The 22,848-nt window shown below is 44.4% G+C and overlaps 1 protein-coding gene across 1 annotated transcript; it reads left to right on the top strand.

Annotated features, from left to right (window-relative positions):
• The first annotated feature begins 1,568 nt into the window (after positions 1-1,568).
• LOC146182911 (uncharacterized) lies at positions 1,569-2,753 on the top strand. Its single transcript, XM_084608665.1, has one exon. The coding sequence runs from the start codon at positions 1,569-1,571 to the stop codon at positions 2,751-2,753; it is 1,185 nt and encodes a 394-aa protein (XP_084464791.1).
• The last annotated feature ends 20,095 nt before the right edge of the window (positions 2,754-22,848 follow it).

Below are 22,848 nucleotides of genomic sequence, written 5' to 3'. Positions count from 1 at the left end.
TTTCTCTCGAGTCACTGTGTGTAACCTGTTTTTCATTTCCAAGATTTAGTTTGTCATGAATGTACTGAACGCCTCGCTGATCAGTATTCAGAAGATACACCGGGTGGTTGCTGTTTTTATTTTGGCATCGACATGGGAAAGGACCAGCTGAAAAAACTTGTTCGTGCCAGTGAAGAAAGGTGGTCTCGGTCTAGCGCATTTATTTCTACGACAAATTGTTTCGCGTTTTATGTTTCTTCGTGATGAGAATGATGTATTTCTTCGCACAGTTATGCATGTTCGTTTATGTAGATTGCTTACAAGGTTCATTGTATGCTCGCGTGATGAAATGCGTGGTGCCGGTAGAGGGTATTTGAGGTTGTTTGTGCTTGCGTACAGATTGTTACAGGCGCGATTTTCAATGCATACCTCTCCAACGTCACTAGGAAAAGGCTGTGCAAATATCTATTGGAAACAATGCCCCCTGTACCCATGTATCGTTTGTCAAACTGGGGGGGGGGGGGTCAGAAGCAGATGTGCTCAAAATAAGTAAAAGAATGCCAGTACACCCACCTTTACAAAATTTCTTTTTTAAACTTCGCACTGGCACACTATCGGTAAAAACATGGATGTATAATAAAGGTCCCATTGTTGCTTGGTCGACAAATCGTTTTTTATGCAAGAAACCACAAACTATACATCACGTGTATTTATGTTGCTGGGATGTCATTGTTTCTGGGATGTTCTTAAACGACCAATAAAGAGAGATTTACAGTTAAATTCTTATGGCATTAGATTTATAACCGCTAGAAAAAGGAGACCTTCTTTATGACACCTTTAATCTCCTTGACCTTCATAGTTAATGAAAAACAAGGACACAATTAAACAATGCCAATGTTGTAGTGAAATCTGTGCGCGAGCCTTTCATTGAACGTGTTGTACGTCTCAGGGAAGTGTATCTGGCGCTGCCTGAGCTGCCAACATGGCTAATTGTGCCTAATAATTTGGTTGAGCTGAAGAAATTTTAACTCGTGGTGTCAGTGCAAGTGCTGCTAGCACGTTTTATTTCTTGTTGATGTCCTTTGTCAAAATGCAATAAAGATTAAAAAATCCTTGTAGCCTAATGAATATGGCGTTGGCATCCGCAGCCACAGCTTATGGGTTCGAATCCCATCAGGTGCGCTGATGTGCTTTTTGCTATCTAAATTTTGCCATCGGGACAACTCCATACCGCGTTTTTCGTCCCGAAGGGCGCGAGCGTGCGCAATATTCTTATAGTCATCACAAAATAATTGCTGCCGTCAGAAGCTCAGGTAGCGGTAAAAGCGCTACCCAAAGTTGAATATATTTCGTGTATGCAGCGCACCACTGTCCTAATGAATATGGCGTTGGCTCTGGAGCCAAAGGTTGTGGGTTCGAGTGCCATCAGGTGCTTTCTAACTTTTGCTGTTGGGATGACTCCACACTGCGTTTTTGTCCTGAAGAAGCGAGCCTGCGGAATATACTTCCACTTAGCACCACAGAATTGCTCTCGTCAGACGCTCAGGGGATTCCAATTCCGGCCACCGAGCGTGACGGACGTGTGTTTCATGGGCTCCCAAGGAGCGGCTTCAGCGGCCAAGCAAGACCGCGGTATCAGGAGTACTGACAAGCCTGCCGAGGATTACGAAATCGTTGTGCCGCATCTGCCCTCAGGTTCGAGTGTTTTGAACACGGTCTTTTCGCATGGCGACGTCAAAACCAGGCCATATCACTTCGAGCATTTTCGTGACGTGCTAGCGCGTCTGTCATTGCTGCCGGAAGTGGTTGCCCTCACGGCATATCAGATGGACCACCTGTGGGCGGTAACTTTCAACGGCGAAGAAGCGAAGACAAAGATACTTCAGGCCAAAGCATACAACGTGAAAGATCACCACTGCGTGGTGATTGACTCGAGCAACCAAGGTGTCAGGCTTAAGTTGTTTTGGCTTCTTCACGGTGTGCAAGACGACGATGTGCGAGCGGCCTTGGCAGCCTTCGGGAAAGTGACGGAGATCTCCCGTGATAAGTGGAGGATTAAATGCTGCGTCGACAAAGCTTCAACGACGCGGTCGGTTACTCTGAGACTGAAGGTGAGTGTGACCTTTGAGTACTTGCCCCATCAGCTACGTGTTGCCGAGGACGTTGCTCTTGTCCATGTTCCTGGCAGAGCTCCTCTATGCCTCCGGTGCCACGGCACCGGACACATACGTCAAGAGTGCCATGTGCCGCGTTGCGGGCTTTGTCGTCGTTTCGGCCACGACGAGTCCCAGTGCGTGCGTACCTATCCGGGGCCGGTGCGTAATGACGAGGCTACCGAACACATCATGGACGAAGCAGACGCGGAGGAGGTGACCTGTGCAAGCGGTGACGACGAGAGGACCAAGGAATCACTTTCCGAGGTAATCGCACCTCTTAAGAAAATCAGTCAAGCCACCGAGATGCAAGCTCAGCAGGCTGACTCTTCAGGGAGCATGCTACCTCCAACAAAAGATGACAGATCGAGCACCGGAAGCCTCGTTTCGGCTGGGCAGCAGAGCGATAAACAGGAGGACACCGACACCGACATGCCCGCAGCTTCAAGCTGGCCAGTAAAGCGGGCACACGAAGGCGCAGACTACCAGGGAACAACGGTGGATGGGGAACGAGGCGAGGAGCCTCCGCCGAAGGCACCTCCAATGCGCCGCGCGCCTTTCAAGCCGAAACCTAACGTGCCACCGGACCGTAGGGCTGCGTCTACGCTACCTCCGCCTTAGTGGAGGTTTCCTTTGTCGCAACGGTAGAAGCTCGATCGTTGATTGGGACATCGAGCTCCGAACGTTGGATATTCCTAGATGTGCGTGTGAGTACAGATCAGCGACTCCCAATCTCTTTAAATGGCTACCAACCTTGCGGCTAGTTTACGCGTAGCTACGCTCAGCAGCAACTAAACCGCATTCTGCTAGAAAAGGAAATCGATTTGCTCGCAGTTCAGGAAAGCAAGATTGAAGATGAAGAGCAAACAGACAGAATGGCTGATATTTATCGAAGCAGATACAGTGTTTGCGTTTGCCATGCAGTTGGTAGGTCCGGAGGATGTTATTTTTATAAGAAATTGTATTGGGGGGCTGTTGACTGTGTTCTCATGTGAAACCGGACGTCTTGAAATATGCGATTGCAATGCGGCTGGAGTGGCCTGGAGAGCTATATGTATTTACGCACCGAATGTACTACACGAAAGAGAATGTTTTATTCATCGGGTGAAGCCTTTCCTACTGACTGAAAGGCGTGTGATAATGCTTGGCGACTACAATTGCGTCTGTAGACCAGAGGATAGATCAAACAAGCGTTCTTTCCGCGACAAAAGTGCTGAATTACTTTCCAAAATTGTAAATGAGCATGACCTTCAAGATGCAGGCTTTATATTGACGCACGAAGGCCAGACAAAGTACACACACTTTCAGGGAGGTAGTCATGCAAGATTAGATCGGATATACGTTCCTATTGAATGTCCACTTTTATTCTCGGAATATCTTACAATATATGTGAGTTTTAGCGACCACTGTCTAGTCATGGTTACACGCGGCACAAAGAAAACAGCTACAAAGTTTAATTGGGACTTATGGAAATTTAGTGATAAGTTACTGGACGATAAGGAGTACGTCACGAAAGTCAAGACTGAAATAGTGAACATGCTGGAAAGTGAGTCAAAAAATTTTATACATGTAGGGGAGCAGTTCAAATGCGATATTAAAAGAGCTGCTATAGATAGAGCATGTGCGCTTCGGCGCAAAGAAAAACAAGAAAAATAGCTTCACAGCGCCCTTGATTTTATGCTTAGTATGGAGTGTTACAAGCCTGGTTGTTCGCAAAAGAGAGAAAAGAAACAAAAGCTAAACTCGAGGTTTTGGACGAAGAAAACTACCCTGGAACGGTAATAAGGGTAACGAAAGACTGTGGTTAAGGGAGAAGCCCACAAAACGGGCGCTTAGCGACGAAAAAAGGCATGCACTGACGAAAAAGTTAAGAGAAATCTGCTATCAAAACGAAGCTACAACTCGAAGTGAAGAAATCGAAATGGCATTTGTGGAATATTACAGAGATCTATTCAGCCTGAAAATGCCAGACACTGAATGCTTCAGAACAGATTTTTTACCGCGGATGCCGAGGTAAGAACTTTTGCAAACCCTTGAAGCTCGTATAACAGCAGCGGAAATTGAAGTTGCTATCCGGGAACTGAGTTCAAACAAGTCCCCTGGGCCAGATGGACTCAGTGCATCTATATATAAAGCTTTCAGTACAGAAATGGCAGTCGCTCCGGAACTACTCATTAGCGAATGCTACGAAAACAAAGTGACGCCTTCATTTTTCCGAGTGTCCCATGTGTTACTAATTCCTAAAACACATGATCCGATTAAGTTAGTGTGTGGAATCATATCGGCCTATTAGCTTAACGAATGTGGATTATAAAATGTACATGAAAGTTTTAGCTCGACGTCTCCAAAGTGTAATTAAATAACTTGTAGGTCCTCATCACACGTGTGGCATAAAAGGCAGGACAATCTTTACCAATACTCATACAGCTAGAAGGGTCCTTGAATGCTGCGATGCAATGAATGGGCGGGTAGCCATGTTGCAGTTAGGCTTGCACAAGGCATTTGACAAAGTTGTACACCAAGTTCTCTTCTCAATAATGGATCACGTCAACGTGGGAAGGGTTATTACTGATGGCATAAAAATGATTTAGAATGGTTGTGCGGCGAAGCTGGTAATAAATAAGCAATTAAGCGAGAGTATACCTGTGCTGTCTTCTGTGAGACAATACTGCCCTTTGTCTCCCCTGCTTATTGCGCTCTATTCGGAGCCTTTTTGCTTGCGGTTGCTTTCAAGGCCAAACATCCGTGGTTACGATTTCTACAGAACTGAAGTTAAAGTCTTGGCATACGCTGATTATTTAGCGGTGTTTTGTACGGACCATGGAAGTGTGAAAGAAGTTGTAAAAGAGGCTGCAACATTTTGTAATGCAAGTGGAAGTGCTGTTAGCTGGTCCAAGTGTTTTTGTTTCTGGCACGGAAGCTGGCAATACTCGCCGGAGGTGTTTTGCAACATGACATGGGCGATAACACCAGGCACCTACCTAGGTGTGCTATTGGACCATTACCGCGCGAACAAAGATTACTGGGCAAATGACCTTGTACGAGTTAAAGCTCAGACAGGCAAATGGGGAGGGCATAATTTTTCAATGTTCGCAAGAGCAACTGTCTGCAATTTGTTTTTAGTGGCGAAAATCTTTAATGCGATGCAATCGTTATGTTTTGCGAGGATGTATGTGCAAAAAATGCATAGAGTATTCGCGATATTTATTTGGGGTTCAACATGGGAACGCACAATTCGCAGCAATCTGTTTCATAGAGTGGTGAACGGGGGGCTGGGGTTGTCGCATTTGTTCCTCAGGCAGGTTGTAACCAGATTCCTTTTTTTGCGTGATCAAAAAGATGCTTTTCTGAGGACAATAGACTGATCCCACCGACCAGTTTCACGACGCCGCCGCTACCGCAGTGCATGCTGATGTAGTCATTCGGTCGCTCCGCCCGCGTGCCTGCGTGCCGCGTTTCCGAACAATTTTTAGCTCCTGTGTATGCTCTGGTGCATTGGGAAAATTCAGCTGTTACGTTCCTGAATGCAATAACAATAGCACAAGGGAAAAGCAACTCCGCTTTTAAGTATAGCTTGTTCAGCTCGTTCGGTCGAAAAGCCGTCGGTGCCGTGATCGTCGTAATAGTAGTAATAGTCGACAAAGCGTGTCGAAAATATTCGGGGGCTGCGGAAAAAAAAAAAATGTGCCATGCTGATTTTTGGTTGTAGTGATTGATCACATATTGGTGTGTGATTGGCGATGACGAGTTAATAAAATCAATGTAATTAATTGAATATTTGGTGAATTGGAGAGGACAAAAATTAGAAAAGGGGTTCAAAGGTGTCAAAATACTCAGCATGAAAAGCTAATGCTTGCTGATGCGATCTAAATTATTTAGAAAATGCAATTGATCAATAGTCAATTGAAATAAATGAAAAATTGCTAAATACAAAAAAGGGCTTGCTAGGTGCAAAAGTCCTCGGAATAGAAATCCAGTGCTTGATCACGCTAATTCGGAAAATTTGGAGTGTGCAATTGATGAATTAATTAACGTGCTAACCAGGACACTTGCAACAGCTTACCCAGGTTACTCTGGCCAAAACTCAGTTAACCTTTCACAATTCCACTGTCAGCGCGGTGAGATTTCAGAGATACAAATCTCACCGTTTTCGCGCGAGCACAAAGACACGACACCTAGTCTACTAGACATCACTAGATATAACTGTTGCAAAGGTCTGTTAGCAAATATTGACTTCGTGCAAAATCCAGATGACAAATAAGACACGAAGGACTGGCGCCACAGTTCATAACTGTCGCCAACCTCCATTGCATCCCTATGGCACTCGTCATTATGCTAAAATAACGTAACACGCATCGCAAAGCACGCGCGTGCTAAAACAAAACCTCCAAACAATCGTTTTCCATCGAACTATTCATACATGGCTAAAAAATAGGATAGCAGTTCGTAATCACTCGGTAACAACAGAAACAAAATTAAGGGATCACTTCAGCTCCGCCGCTACGGCTATAACTCGATAGCGTTTCACACACAGACGGATGTTTTCCTTTTAATTTTATGTTGCTATATATATTTTTATGCTTTTTATTTCTATTTTTTTCTATTTCTTTTATTGATTAATACTTAGCATCAGCAAAAATCGATTTTCCATTCTTAGCAGCTTTATGCGTTTGAAAGCATTTTTAATTTTGTTCTATTATCTAAAATAATAAATTCATAACACACACACTGAAATTTCTTTATTAGCATCTTGCCGCATTGACTTTTCATTCTCAGCATTTTGAAACCTTTGAACCCTCCTTTACCTTTTTAATTTTTGGGATTATTTAATTCATTATTTGATCAATTACACGCATTTACTTCCCTTAATTAGCATAATCAAGCATTGGATTCAGATTCCTATCATTCTGGCACCTTTCGGCCCCGTTTTCCTTATTTAATTTTTTTACTATTTCGATTAATTGGTTAATCAATTACAGTCTACATTTTCTTAATTAGCATCATCAAGCATTGACTTTTCTTTCCGAGCAGTTTGACATCTTTGAAGCCCCGTTTTTTTCAATTTTTTATTTTTGCCACTTTTTCAATTATTTGATCAGTTACGCACTCCAAATTTCCTTTATAAACATCATAAAGCCTTTGCTTTTTATTCTCACAATTTCAACACCTTCGATCCCGTTTTTCCAATTTCTCTTTTTTCAGTTTTCAAGTAAATAATTGTTCAATTGCACGATTTATATTTTCTTAATTAGAATAATCAAGAACCGCCTTTTAATCCTGAGAACATCCCCTCCCTTGTCTCTCAATAAAGTTTTTCTGTCAGCGAGTCATCACTGAGAATTTTGACATTTCTGAACCCCTTTTCTCCAATTTTTCATTTTTCAGTTACTTAAATTATTTGTGAATTACACACTCTGAATTTTCTTAATGAGCATCACCAAGCATTGGCTTTTCATTCTGATAATTTGACACTCTCGAACGCCCTTATTTCAAATACTTTTGTTCATTTCTCATTTCTTTATTCCTCAATTAATCAGTTAATTACAATTATTTCTTTAACTCGTCATCGCCTATCACACACCAATCGGTTATCAATCACTAGAACCACAAATTGCCATGTTATGATATTTTTTGCTCAGCCCCCGATTATTCCCCACATGTGGTACCGGCTATGCCCAGCCTTTTCAACCATACAAAGTGTATTGCCATCGCTTAAAGAACAACAGGATGGTTAGAAAGTTTGCCTTGCATAAAACAGTGAGCGGAATTTTCTAAAATAATGACTTGACAATTTTTTCTCTGCGGCGAAGTCTGAGAAATGTACGAAAAGTTCGTGTGAATCGTGATTCCAGGAGTGCAGTGGCATGTGGACGCGCTCACCAGGGGACTACAACTAACATGGCGGTGGACAAACTTCCCGGAAACCGGCGCATGCGCAGATCGGTCGATGGGATCGCTCTATTATTCAAGTACGTTTGCGCGATTCATTGCCTGATTACGTTGTGTCGTCCATGTATACAGGGCCAATAGCTATAAGTTCGTTTTTGCGCGAAGTGGTCGCGTCTTTTGATATATTAAAGGCGAGATTTTGAAGTGAGTATCTCGCCGCGGTTGACTGTAAGAGGCTTTACAAAGACCTTGTTGATTTATTCTTGCCTGTACCTTTGTATCGCACTGTATATATTTTTGGTTCAGGGCGACATGTTCTGAAAGGAGTAAAAAAAAAGGCAGCTACGAACCGCTGTTAAATCCTTATTTTTCCAAGTACATACAGGCACTCTCCCAGTGAAGCCGTGGCTACAAAGCAAAGGTTCTACCTTGGTCCGTGAACTGCTTGATATGCGGAAAACCGGAGACGATTGAAAATATTTTTCTGGATTGTCATAATGCAGTATTTTTGTTGGATGTCTTGGAGTGGGCGTGTGAACAGCATCATTCTACGGTTGTTTGACACGATGCGTTTGTTCATGCAGATAGTGGGATGTCTTCAAATCTACACGGCATCGGACGCCCCAGGTGTCATCCCCGCATTCACGCCTGCAGTTTTCGGCCGTAATGATGACTTCGCGGGATGTAGCAAGTCCTGGCAACCATCCTGGACTATTGCTCCCTCACACAAGTACAGCTCATCACCAACGGCATCACCATTTCCTCTGGATATAAACGGACGCTAGCGACCCGCGCCTTCCAGTGGGCGTGTGAACAGCATCATTCTACGGTTGTTTGACACGATGCATTTGTTCATGCAGATAGTGGGATGTCTTCAAATCTACACGGCATCGGACGCCCCAGGTGTCATCCCCGCATTCACGCCTGCAGTTTTCGGCCGTAATGATGACTTCGCGGGATGTACCAAGTCCTGGCAACCATCCTGGACTATTGCTCCCTCACACAAGTACAGCTCATCACCAACGGCATCACCATTTCCTCTGGATATAAACGGACGCCAGCGACCCGCGCCTTCCAGTGGGCGTGTGAACAGCATCATTCTACGGTTGTTTGACACGATGCGTTTGTTCATGCAGGTCAGTAATGACACTTCCATGTTTGCTAAGAAGTCCAGTAATGCCTGTCTTCTGCTGTTCCCACGCCCACGATTGCTACTAGGTTTGCTTGTGCAGTCATTTGATGTGTGTTGCCAGCTGCTCTTGCAGTCGGGAGACGTTGAGCTTAACCCTGGTCCTGGTTCCGGTGGTTCTGGTGTTGTTACGCGGTCTAGAGACAGTGAAAGAGATGAAACACTACAGGGAAAGCTGAATGATATGTTGACTTTGTTACAAAGTGTTAACGCACGCACTGCTAGAATGGAAACGGAACAGTCACGTCTAGTTACTTCAATTACTGAGATTAAAGAATGCCAGGAAACTATGAAGAAGAGCATTTCTGATATTGATGCGAGGCTGTCTGCGGTTGAAACCAAAACATCATTCGATGACGTAGCTCGACAAGAGTTTCTAACCCTGCGTGAACTCGCGGACAGCCTGGTTCGTGAAAATGCCAGACTGCGGGTTTCTCAAGCTCAGTTGGAAGACAGGCAGCGAAGAGACAATTTAATATTTTTTGGATTGCCTGACAGTCCATCGGAAACATGGGAAGAAACCGAAGTAAAGCTGTTAGACATGATTTCCAGCTGCTTTAGTCCAGTGCTTACAAAGGATGCGTTTGAACGTTCTCATAGAATTGGTGCATTCTCAGACGGAAAATGCCGCCCTGTTATCGTGAAGTTCCGCTCATTTAAAACGAAGCAACATGTTCTATCTCAGTCTACCAAACTAAAAGATAAAAGTATCAACGTGAGTGAAGATTACTCGTTTCAAACACGCCAGGCCAGGAAAAAGTTGCTTCAGTTCGCTAAGGAACAGGACGGGTATTACAAACTTAGGTACAACAAACTGCCTATTAATGGCCAATGCTACAGCTATAACCCTTTTCGCGATTGCGTTTTCATTGAAAGTAATCTTCGGGAACCTACACCATTTTTTGATGGTGAAACTAGTGACGTCACATCTGGCTCGTCGCATACTAAGCATGCTGATCGCTTGAATTCTTCTCCGGACCACAATCAGCATTCAAGTATCGATACACCTGACCTGACAGGTACTGCGTCGTAGGGATTAGCGAGGGGCGGTGGGTCGGCACCTGGTACTGTAAACTCTCTTTCTGTTCTTTTTACCAATATAAGAAGCTTATTACCTAAGCGCGATGAACTTAATTCTGTAATTGATTCGTCTGATGCTGACGTTGTGTTATTAACGGAAACATGGCTTTCTTCCATGATAGCCAACAAAGAACTGTTTGATTGTAGAAAGCGTTATAATGTGTTTAGATTAGATAGAGGTCAGCAATGTGGCGGAGGAGTTTTAATAGCTGTCGCGGATAATATTGTTGCATCACCTATTAATTTTTCTAATAGCTTGGAGTTGGTTTGGGTAGAACTTTGTGCACATTTTAAGAGGATGATTTTGGGCATATGTTACCGTCCCCCATCTTCGAGCCAGACTTTTGTTGACGAACTACATGACGCCCTTAACCTAATCACTGTACGCTTTCCGAGCATGCCTATTATCTTAGCTGGAGACTTTAACTACCCCAGTATCGTGTGGACTGATACTTCGCCTTATCTGAGCCCTTTCTCCACTGAATGTAATCAGTTTTTGACGACGTGTTTGGACTTCAACCTGTCACAGTTAGTCTCTAAACCTACTCGAACTACTTCATCCACATCTAGCGTTTTAGATCTTGTTCTAACTAACGTACCGCATTTTATCTCTTCGGTTTTGCACCTGCCTGGCCTCAGTGATCATTCCTTGCTACACTTTGATGTGAAAATTCCTGCTTGTAGCCACCTCAATCAGATTAAGCGCATTAGAGATTATAAACGGGCCGATTTTGACACCATTAACCGCGAACTAGCTCTTTTTCTGAACGAATACTTACCTGGGTTCTCACTACGTTCTGTTGACACTAACTGGAAATTATTTAAGTACGCCGTCGAACGTCTCACTAAAACTTTCGTGCCGCTTAGGTCCTTGAGGTGCAACAGAGAATCTCCTTGGTTTAATAATCTTTTAAAAAGACTTTCCAATAAAAAGAAGCGTTTGTTTCGCTCTGCCAAGTTGTCGAATTCTAAGCAACGATGGGAATCCTATTTCCTCGCGGCAGCTGAGTACAAAACTGCGCTAAAAAGCGCCAAGGACTCATTCTTTAACCATACTTTACCTGCTATGTTGATTAACAATCCTAAACAATTTTGGAACATTGTCAACAAGAAAGACACATCCACAATATTACTCACATCTTCTGACGGTGTTGCGTTTCCACCTAACGAATGTGCTTCTATTCTTAACAATGTTTTCGCGGCAGCTTTTTCTGACAATGTTTCTATTGCTAATCGCGATGGCCCTGTTTTTGATGTTGTTCCCATGAATCCAGTTCTATTTGACGTATCAGGAGTTCTGAATCTTATTGAAAATCTTAAGGTCTCCTCCTCCTGCGGTGTTGACAATATTAATTCTAAGTTTATGATAAACACAAAGTCATCATGCTCTATAATCCTTACTAAATTATTTGATCAGTCTCTTGAAACAGGTTGTATTCCCAATGATTGGAAAGTTGGGAAGGTGATTCCTCTGCATAAGTCTGGAAATAAACATTCTCCTCACAACTTTCGTCCTATATCACTCACTAGTATCCCTTGTAAGATCATGGAACATGTTATATACTCGCATCTTGTTTCTTTTTTAGAGTCGAATTCCTTTTTCAGCATAACCCAGCATGGATTTCGTAAGTCATTTTCATGCGAAACTCAGCTAATATGCTTCACACATGACCTTCATTGCATCATTGATCGCGGGCTTCAGGCAGATTGCATATTTATTGACTTTTCTAAAGCGTTTGACAAGGTTTCTCATGCGCTTCTCTTCCTTAAATTAAATAACCTGAACATTGATCCTAAGGTGCTTGCATGGCTGAAAAGTTTTCTTTCAAACCGTTCACAATACGTTACAGCAAATAACATTGATTCACATTCTATACCTGTCCGTTCTGGCGTACCTCAGGGGTCCGTTCTCGGGCCCCTCCTTTTTCTCATCTATATAAATGATTTACCGGCTAACATTTCTTCTTCAATTAACCTTTTTGCTGATGACTGCGTTATTTACCGTGTAATTAATGATGATAATGATGCATCTTGCCTTCAGTCTGATATTAACAAGGTTCTTGATTGGTGTAAGGAATGGAATATGGAATTAAATATTAATAAGTGTAAGCATGTGCACATTTCTCGTAGTTCCAGCATACCCACTACTTATCAGATTAACAATGTTTCTCTTGAGACTGTGTACTCTTACAAGTATCTAGGTGTTTACGTTTCTTCTAACCTATCTTGGAAACCCCACGTTGACTATATTGTAAATAACGCAAACCGCATGCTAGGGTACCTTCGGAGAAATTTCTCTCGTTCATCCAGTTCTTTAAAATTATTGCTTTACAAAACTCTGGTACGCTCCAAATTAGAATATTCTGCATCTGTCTGGAGCCCTGGCATTGATTCACTCGTTTCCGATTTGGAAGCTGTGCAGAACCGCGCCTGTCGCTTCATACTGTCAAACTATCACCGAACAAGTAGTGTAACTGCCATGAAATCAAGTTTGTCCCTTCCACTTCTATCTCACCGCAGATCAGTAGCATCATTATCGCTTTTTCATAAAATTTACCACAACAGCTACCTGAAAGAAAGATTACTAACAAGACCATCTTCCATATCAGCGCGCATTGATCACCGCCATAAAGTTGGGGTTCCATCTAGTCACACAAAATGTTTCCATGACTCATTCATACCTAGAACTTGTGTCAGTTGGAATCACCTTCCCCATGATATCGCACGTATAACAGATAACGACGCATTTCGGAAAGCCATTGTTTTTCTTTGAATGTATATTGCTTGTTACTATGTTGTTTGCCCTTTACTTCCTGACAGTTTTTACTTATCCCCACTGCATTGTGAAGCTTTTTTTTTCCTTGTTCTTTTTGCGCATGTTTTTTATGTACTTGTAATGTATTTTCTTCTGTAACTTTGCTGTACGTACATCCTTATACTTTTATGTATCCCACTCCCCTCTGTAATGCCTCCGGGCCCTGAGGGTAAATAAATAAATAAATAAATAAATAAATAAATAAAATGCAGCATCAAAAAAGATTTGCCGATAAATCTATTCAGTATACGTTTCTTGCCATGCGCTGCAACAGGGGGAGTGCCCTGCGATCTGTTAATGCTTTTGTGCATGCATAGCGTGTGGAAAACGCGTATGGATGTTAAACATGGCCATAATGTTGTGACTCCTTCTCGAGAATATTTTATTAAGAGTTTAGTGTACATACGCGATGTTTCAGGTTCAAAGAATGATCATCCCGACTGGTTTCCTGTTCTAGACAGATTGACCACCCTTAACCCCTTTTATCACCATACACTGGTCAGACCGCTCAGGTAGCGGTAAGAGCGCTACCCTAAACTGAATATATTTCATGTATGCAGCGCACCTGTTGCCTAATGAATATGGCATATGCAGCGCACCTGTTGCCTAATGAATATGGCATTGTCCTCTGGAGCCAAAGGTTGTGGGTTCGAGTCCCATCAGGTGGTTTCTAAATTTTGCCGTTGGGATGATTCCACACTGCGTTTTTGGTCCTGAAGAAGCGAGTCTGCGGAATATTCTTTCACTTAGTACCAAAGAATTGCTTTTTTGTTTTTGTGGGGAAATTTCGACCACCTGGGGTTCTTCAACGTGCACTGACAACGCACAGCACACGAGCACCTTGCTTTTCGCCTCCATCGAAAAGCGGCCGCCGAAGCCGGGATTCGATCCCGCTTCCTTGGGAACAGTAGTCGAGCGCCGTAACCACTGCTCCACCCCGGCGGGGTACCAAAGAATTGCTGCTGTCAGACACATGTATAATAGTAAAAACGCTACCCTATTTTGAACACGAAACGCGCATTCTGCGCACCTGTGGCCTAATGGAAGTCAACTGGGACAAATGTTTCGGGCTGTGGCATGGGGTTTGGTTCAACGCACCTTCCCTTTTCGAAAATGTTTCTTGGCCTCTCACAGCTGTGAGGTACCTAGGAGTGCCGCTCGAACACTACAAGGATACGAAAGATTACTGGAATACTGAACCTGAACGTGTCCAGTAAGAAACAGGAAAGTGGAGTGGCCTTGATTTATCAATGTTCGCGCGTTCAACTTATGCAATTTGTTCATTGTTGCGAAAGCCTGGTATGTTTTGCAAGCATTGTCTATGTCAAGGGTAGCGTCCAGAAATTCGACCGATTGCTGGCGGTTTTCGTCTAGGGTTCAGTTTGGGAGAGAACAAGTCATACAAATTTGTTTCGCTCGGTAAAAAGTGGAGAACTTGGTTTGGCCCATTTATTTTTACGACAAATAGTATCCGGGTTTATGTTCTTACGGAACCAAACCGACCCTTTTCTGCATACGGTTTTTTTAAGTTAGACTGAGCCAAGACTTACCCGAATTTTCGGTGTCCACTAGCAACTTTGAACACAGAAGACTGAGTGTTTTGTTTTGCGTGAGGTTGCGGCTTCATTTAACATTTCAAAAGTGATATTCTCAATATAATACCTAAGCGCTGCAACCCAAAAGCAACTGTATAAGGACCTGCTTGATGTATTGATGCCAGTGCCGTTGTATCGATCGTTAGACTGTGCAGGGGAAGGTAATGATGTAATAAAAAGAGTTAAAAAAATGCCAGCACGGTCGTCAGCAAAAAGTGTTTTTTTTTCCTATTACAGAGTGGTACATTACCTGTTAAACCGTGGTTGAGGGAGAAAGGTGTCTTTGTTCCGTGGTCGATGCACTGCTTGATTTGTCATAAACCGGAAACCATAGACCATAGTTTTCTTGAATGCTGGGATGCAGTCATTCTGTGGGATATCTTGCAGAGGGCTTTCAAAAAGGACTTGTCAATTACACCCTATAGTATACGGTTCCTGCCGGTCTATAATCAAGGGGGTGTGCCATATGACTTATTCATGTTGCTTTGCCACCACAGTGTATAAAAAACGAGAATGGCTGTGATACACGCGGACGTGGATACTCGCTCAGCGAGGGAGTATTTCATTGAGAGTATCAACAACCTGACCGCCATCTAAAATGCCCAAAGTGAGAAACCTGAATGGATGCCAGTTTTGAGTGAACTGGCCAACCTAAAGCGTTTTTGAATCTTTGTAAACCCTTACTTTTACTAGAGCACTTTGTGGCATTATACTTGGACTTTTCCCCACTGTAAACATCATTGTTAACAGGAAATAAAAAAAAAAGCCTAATGGATATGGCGTTGGCCTTCAGAGCCAAATGTTGTGGGTTCGAGTTCCATCAGGTGCTTCCTAAATTTTGGCTTTGGGATGACTCTACACTGCGTTTTTTGTCCCGAAGAAACGAGCCTGCGGAATATTCTTCCACCTAGGACCAATTAATTGCTGCCGTCATTCACTCAGGAGGAGGAGGAAACAACTTTATTTAACGCATTGCATTAAGCGTTAAGAATGTCCTGGGCCAGGGTCACCAAGGCCAACTGATCTTGCAGCTGGTCAGAGGCTAACCAAGCCCGCCACGTTGGGGGAGGAGGGTGTGGAAAGTGAGGAGATTGGAGGGCGACAGGGCATGAAAAGATGCAATGCTCCAAGTTTGCATAGTGTTCTGGGCAATTTGGGCATGCAGGGGAATGTATGATTCTGTATAGAAAAGATCGGGCAGGAGTAAGCAGTGTATTTAGTTGTATGCGTCTAAGAATGCGGATTTGCGTGGTAGTGGCGGTAAAAGCGCTACCCTATTTTGAATACCAGACACGAACGCTGTGCACTTGTGGCCTGAACATTGCACGCTAATGGGGGCCCCCAGATTTTTATTTACGACTAATGTCGTAGTGCAATTTCCGTACGCCAAGGCCACGCCCTCACGAATAACAAAACCAACATTTATGTGGTTCATTATACAAAGTAGAATTTCAAGGGCAACACAGTCGAACGCCTTTTCAATGTCAAGCTGCAGGATGGCCACACGGCCATTTATCACCCCCCTCCCCCCAATCACAACATTCTAATACACTATTGCTTTATGTATATTTGTAACAATGGACCGCCCTTTACCCCACACGTTTGATGTGGCCCAACGATTTCCTGGATTACCGACTCCAGCCTTCGTGCTAACACATTCATATTAATTTTGTAATCAACGTTCGTGAACGCATTTGGCCGGTATGATGTTACTTGCAGTTGCCTAACTGCTTCATCAGTTTTGGGTATGATGTCTGTGTAGGCTTTGCCATAAGAAAGAGGCGATTCACTGACGCCATAAGCTTCGTTAAACACTACAGTCAGGACTGGCGCTATTTCGAGTTTAACTTCTTTATAAAATGCCGCACTTAAGCCGTCTGGACCGGGGGATTTTTCCGAGTTTAAATTGTTTATCGCCAGTTCGACCTCTGATTCAGTTATTGGCAGCTCTAATATTTGTTCCTTTTCTTCATTTAGTCTTGGTAGTGTCCCGAGCTACCTGACCTTAAACGCTCTCATATCAAAGTCATGCAATGCAAAGAGTGTCTGGTAGTATTGGAAGAATGCTCGCTGAATATGCTCATTGTCATTTGATAAGATGCCGCCCCATTCTATATTTCCGGTGTGGCTGCCCCCTCAGCCCTCTTTTATTCTGCATTGACATTGAAACCCTTTGCTTAAATATCTCGGACAATGAGAATATTACTGGTTTTCGTTTGCAAGCCGTGGAAGTGAAGCTGCTGGCGTACGCCGATGATGTTGCTGTTTTTACGGTTAACCAGGCGGGTATAACCGATTTTTGTCCACTGTCTGCCAAATTAGGCTTGGACGTGCATTGCCAGATTTGGTTGTGCCAACCGAATGTTACTCGGGAGGTATTTTTGGTTACTTTTAACCGAAGCTGTTGATTCTGTAAAAACCTTTAGAGAAGTTACAGGCAGTAGGGTAAACTGGTCAAGTCCCAGGGACTCTGGCATGGTAGATGGCTAAGGGCTCCTGATAATTTTGCAAACGTGTCCTTGGTGACGACTCCGCCAAAGTACCTTGGCATGCCACTAGAATGCTATTATGATAGCGAAATATATTGGAGAGCATGCACAGATGACATGCGGGAAAGGGCAGATAAGTGGAAAGGAACTGGCTTGTCAGTTTTTGCCAGAGCCACAGTGTGCAACCTCTTCTTCATTTCTAGGCTGTGGTATGTGATGCAACTTTTACACTGAGCAAGACTGAGTGTGCAGAAGCTGCATAGGATATTCGCGGTTTTCATGTGGGCTTCAAAATGGGAAAGATGCAGCCGCACGAATTTATTTAGAAGTGTCAAGGATGGCGGCGTGGGCTTGGGGCATCTTTTTTGCGGCAGATTGTCAGCAGATTTCTGTTCCTGCGTGACATTCTTGGTCCATTTTTGTTCACTGTCTGCCAAATTAGGCTTGGACGTGCATTGCCAGATTTTGTTGCGCCAATCGAATGTTACACGGGAGATATTTTTGGTTTCTTTAGAAAAATTGTTCAAAGTGTGCGATTTCTTTCTGCAAGATTTTCAAAAGAATATTTATCAACTGTGAAAAAGAAAACGTTATACAAAGATTTGTGCGACGTTGTTCTTCCGGAGCACATCTGTAGGGCCATATACAGGGGAGGCCCTGGCAGGAATGTACTAAAGAGGGCAAGGGGAATGAAAGTGCTGGCAGCGGCTAAAACTTTCTTTTTTAGGTTGCACACTGCAACTTTGCCAGTCAAAGTGTTTTTGCAAGAAAAAGGTTTATTTCTTCCGTGGGGTACACATTGCTTAATTTGTAAACAGCCAGAAACGATAGATCATGTATTTCTTCACTGTTGGGAAGGGCTTTATTTTTGGGATGTACTTCAAAGAACCATAAAGATAGAATTACCTATTAATCTTTACATAATACGGTACTTACCCACGCAAAATGAGGAGGGGGTTCCATATGATTCAATCATGCGAATGGGCCTCCACGGTATATGGCGTTCACGCATGGCAGGATATCACTGTGATCCGGATGCAAGTCCTGCACGAATTTTTTTCCGCGAGGTTGTCCATTGGTTTATCGAGATTGTGAAGTCTGCCGATGATAATCCTCAGTTTTGCGTTGTTGCCAAAGGTAGAACCTTTAATGGATCTAAATGAATTTTAGAATGATGAAGCCAGCCCCTGGCAGGCTTATTATGTCAATGTCTTGTGTGTGCTTGTCTTGTCTTGCAAAAGTCAGGCAATAAAGAAAAAAAAAGTGCACTTGTGGCCTAATGGATGTGGAATTGGCCTCCGGAGCCAAAGGTTGTTGGTTCGAGTCCCGTCAGGCGCGCTGATGTGTTTTTGATTTCTAAATATTTGCTATTCGGATGACTCCAGACTGCGTTTTTTCGTACTGAAGGGCGCGAGCCTGCGGATTATACTTTGACTTCGCTCCGAAGAATTACTGCCATCAGAAACTCATGTAGCGGTAAAAGCGCTACCCTATTTTGAATACCAGACGCGCATGCTGTGCACCTGTGGCCTAATGGATATGGTTAGATGTAGAGAAAGGATTCGACAAATTCGCCCATAAAATCCTTTTCCGTGTCTTGCAGCATGTGAACGTCGGGAGGGTACTATTAGAAGGAATTAAGTTACGCTATACAAATATGTTCACCAGAATGGTAGTCAATAATACATTACCGGCTCAATTTCAAGTAAAATCATCTGTTAAGCATGGGTGTCCCTTGTCGACTTTAATATTTGCCTTCTTTGGAAGACTTTTGATTAAGCATTATAACCAACAATGCTATCACCAGTTATCGATTTTCTTCAAATGAAGTTAAGCTTTTAACTTACGTGGACGACATAGATGTTTCTGCACTGATGAGGCCTGCATCACTAATGCGGTAAGCGTAGCAACAAAGTTCTGCACGATGACGGGAAGCAGCGTCAACTGGGAAAAATGTACAGGAATCTTGCATGGGGATTGGGACCCTACGCGAGTATGTTTTGAAAACATGCAATGGTTAAGCTCGCGAACGAACTATCTCGGTGTGCCTCTACAACACTATTAAGACACCTCGAAATATTGGAAACAGGAAGCAGAGAAGTTAAAAAAAAAAAACACCGAAGTTTGTTGGGCAGGGCCTATCCATCTTCGCGAGGTCAACTGTTTGTAACCTATTTCTCGTAGCGAAAATTTGGTGTGTTCTGCAAATCATGTGTGCTTCGAGAGGGAGCATACAAAAACTACACAGGGTACTCGCCGTATTTACATGGAGGTCGACGTGGAAGCGCACAAGCCGCACGAACCTTTTTCGTACAGTAAAAGCTGGCCGACTGGGTTTGCTCACTTGTTCTTGAAATCAAGTGGTTTCTAATTTTTTGTTCGTGCGAGACCAAGGGGATGGTTTTTTTAAGGACTGTGTTTCAAACTCGATTGTGTGATCCTGTGCCATCTTTTGTTTTGTCTTCAACTCGAGTTAAGGGATCATGTGTGCCCGGATTGCTTGGAGAGGTTATCTGGGCCTTTGAATTTCTCCAAGCACGATTTGCCGTAACTGGGTGACGTAATCCAATGGAAGTTGTACAAGGATGTGTTTGATGTATCTCTGCCACAGCCAATGTATAGGTTGATGTATCCAAAAGGTAAAGAAAAAGATGTCCTGAAGAGAGTAAAGCGGATGACTGTCTGACCTTCGATAAAAAGCTTCTTTTCTCAAGTACACACTGCAACACTACCAGAGAAACCATGTTTTGAGCAGAAAGGTATTTTTGTTCCGTGGACAGTAATCTGTTTGCATTGTAGAAGACTAGAGACCATTGATCATATTTTTCTTGAGTGTTCAGATGATGTTTTCCTGTGGGAGATACTACACCGGACCTTAAAAAAAAGACAATCAAACGACGGAGGGTGCCGCATAATATAATGGTATGCATGCATGGCATTTGGCGCACTCGGATGGCGGTACATCACGCAGATCTGAACCCCAGGCCCGCCAGAGGGTACTTCATGGAAAGTGTAGTGTACATTCATGAAGTATGTAAATCGAGCACCGACCAACCAGAATGGTTACCGGTGTTTTATACACATGTGCTAGCCAAAGGTTGGCAAGCGCTTTTAATTGCAGAAAAAATTGCACTTCAGGCAGTAAAGAAACAAAAATTACAAGAGTTCAACGCTGCTGAACCAAATATTGAGCAAAAGCATCAGCTGCGGGGGAATGAACGTTCTTCTCTTTTTCTTCTTCCTGAGCCCACATATAAAGCCCCGCTGTAACCGAGCCGTATGAACGCGCCTTAGTGGCCTACAGGGGTAACGTGAATTCCAGGGTTCTAGCAGGCTGATTCTGACTCGTATGGCTGACGGCGTGGGCCAGGGCCCGATTTATTCAACTGTATGACGTCACTCCGTCTGTAGCGCTCCTTGCGGAAGGAGCGGTAGTTGGGCCGCCGTTGGTGTGCACCGCCTCGCATGGCTGACGGCGCGAGTTGGGCCCCCGGTGTTTGCGCCAGATGGCATGACGCCACTCCGTCTGTAGCGCTCCTCGCGGAAGGAGCGGGAATTAGGCCGCGTTGGTGTGCACCGCCTCGCATGGCTGACGGCGCGCGTAGGGCCCCCGGTTTTTGTGGCAGATGGCATGACGTCGCACCAGGGGTGAAGCTAAAGGTCAATGGTATGCACCGCCTCGCTACGCTGAAGGCTTGAAAGTGCAAGTAGTATTGCTTTCACAATAAAAGCCTAACGAATATGGCGTTGGCCTCCGGAGACAAAGGTTGTGGGTTCAAGTCAGGTGCGGTGGTGTGTTTTTGCTTTCTAAATTTTGCCACTGGCATGACTCTATACTTCGTTTTTTTTGTCTAGAAGGGCATTACCGCTTCGCACCAAATTCTTCCGCTTAGCACCAAAGAATTTCTGCGGTCAGACACTAGGTAGCGGTAAAAGCGCTACCCTATTTTGAATACCAGACGCGAACGCTGTGCACTTGTGGCCTAATGGGATCCCACTTCCGGCCACCACTGTTAACGGACGTGTTATCTTGTGCTCCGTCGGAGCGGTTTTAGTGGCTCAGCCGAGCCGCGGAAACAGGATTGCTGTTCATGATAATGAGTAGCACGAAGTAATGTAGCACGAAGTAATGCTGCTCCACCTACCTACAGGTCGTATCGTTTTGATCACTGTATTTTTGCACGGCGACGTTCGGGTGCGGCTGTATAGGGTCGAGTACTACAGGGATACCCTTGCCCGTTTGGATTTGCTCCCTGAGGTTGTAGCCCTGGGAGCATTCCAAATGAATCACGTGTGGGCGGTTACTTTTAGAAGTTCAGAGGTCATGCAGAGAGTGCTCGCGGCTGGAAGCATTTCCGTCAAGGAACGTCGGTGCATCGTCATCGACCCCAACAAGCAGGAAATCCGAGTCAAGGTGCACTGGGTTCTCCCCAATGTGACTGACGAATATGTGCGGGTGGCCTTCCTACCATATGGTGTAGTGACGGAAACGTCGAAAGAGAGGTGGCGTATTCAGGGCGCCACCGAAGACGGTCGCACAACTAAAATGTTGAGCCTGAAACTGAAAACAGGTGTCACAGCTGAAGACATTCGCCACCAAATTTGTATCGCAGGTGAGCCAGCTCTTTTATTAGTCGCAGATAGGCCCCCACTTTGCCTGCGATGCTTAGAAAAAGGCCACATTTGTCGCGACTGTTGAGTGCCTTGGTGCTCGCTTTATCGGCGATTTGGGCATGATGAGAGCTAGTGTGTTCCCACTTACGCCAGCATGACGGGCCCCGCAAGGAACAGTGATCTGGCGGCACATATCACGGATGAGGTGGAGGCTGAGGAAGCGTCAAAGGAAACAGGGGTTATACCCTCTGCTGCTGTAAAATACCTGCGACCTTCAAGCGACGAGTACACAGTGGCGATGACGGACTCGCAGCATGAACTGCCTCAACTCGTACAGGAACAGAAGAAAAATCAGGAGGAGACGCCTACTGTCGAAATGGAGGATACTTCAAGGAACGAACCAAGTACCCTACAAAATGTCCAGGATGCCACCATAATCGGGCGATGCGACGATCTTATTCAGAGCGACAGAGGGTGCTCGAAACAGAAGGCTCGGTGTCTAGAGAGAACGGCAAAATGGTGTCGAGAGAACGTCGAGGAAAACGGGCATAGAGGAGGAAAAATGGGCTATAAGCAGTTGTCTCGTGCTTCGAGGTGTTATAGGCGTACGTATTGAATGGAAGTATGTCATCCCAGTTCTTGTGCTGCGAGTCAACATAAATTGCCAGCATGTTCGCCAGTGTCCGATTTGTACGTGCAACGAGGCCACGCTTCTGGTGATGGTATGGTGTAGAGTGACGTAACTGGCAAGTACGATAGCACAGAAGCTGTTCCACAACATCTGCCGTAAACTGGCGGCATCGGGCTCTGATAATGACAGGAGGAGGGGCCCATGACGGAGGACGACAGTGTGAAGAAGAAAGAGACGTCAGCGGCGGTGGCGGAAGGGATGGCGGCAGTCTCACAAAAAGTGTGAGATTATCAACGCATACGATGACTCAACGATTGCCTTTGGACGAGCGAGGAAACGGGCCAATGAGGTCAACATCCACTCGCTCATATGGTGTGGTCGGCGGTGTCACCGGATATAAGCGGCCCGGCGGAG

This window comes from Amblyomma maculatum, chromosome 7 (genome assembly GCF_055883805.1).
Source record: "Amblyomma maculatum isolate TAMU_Amacu chromosome 7, ASM5588380v1, whole genome shotgun sequence".
NCBI classification, from domain to species: Eukaryota; Metazoa; Arthropoda; class Arachnida; order Ixodida; family Ixodidae; genus Amblyomma; species Amblyomma maculatum.
Note: the sequence above shows the minus strand (reverse complement) of the source record. Positions and strands in the feature narration are given on the sequence as shown.

Bases quoted from the DNA above. Each gene is read 5' to 3' on its own strand.
- LOC146182911 (XM_084608665.1), top strand. From the start codon at position 1,569: ATGGGCTCCCAAGGAGCGGCTTCAGCGGCCAAGCAAGACCGCGGTATC.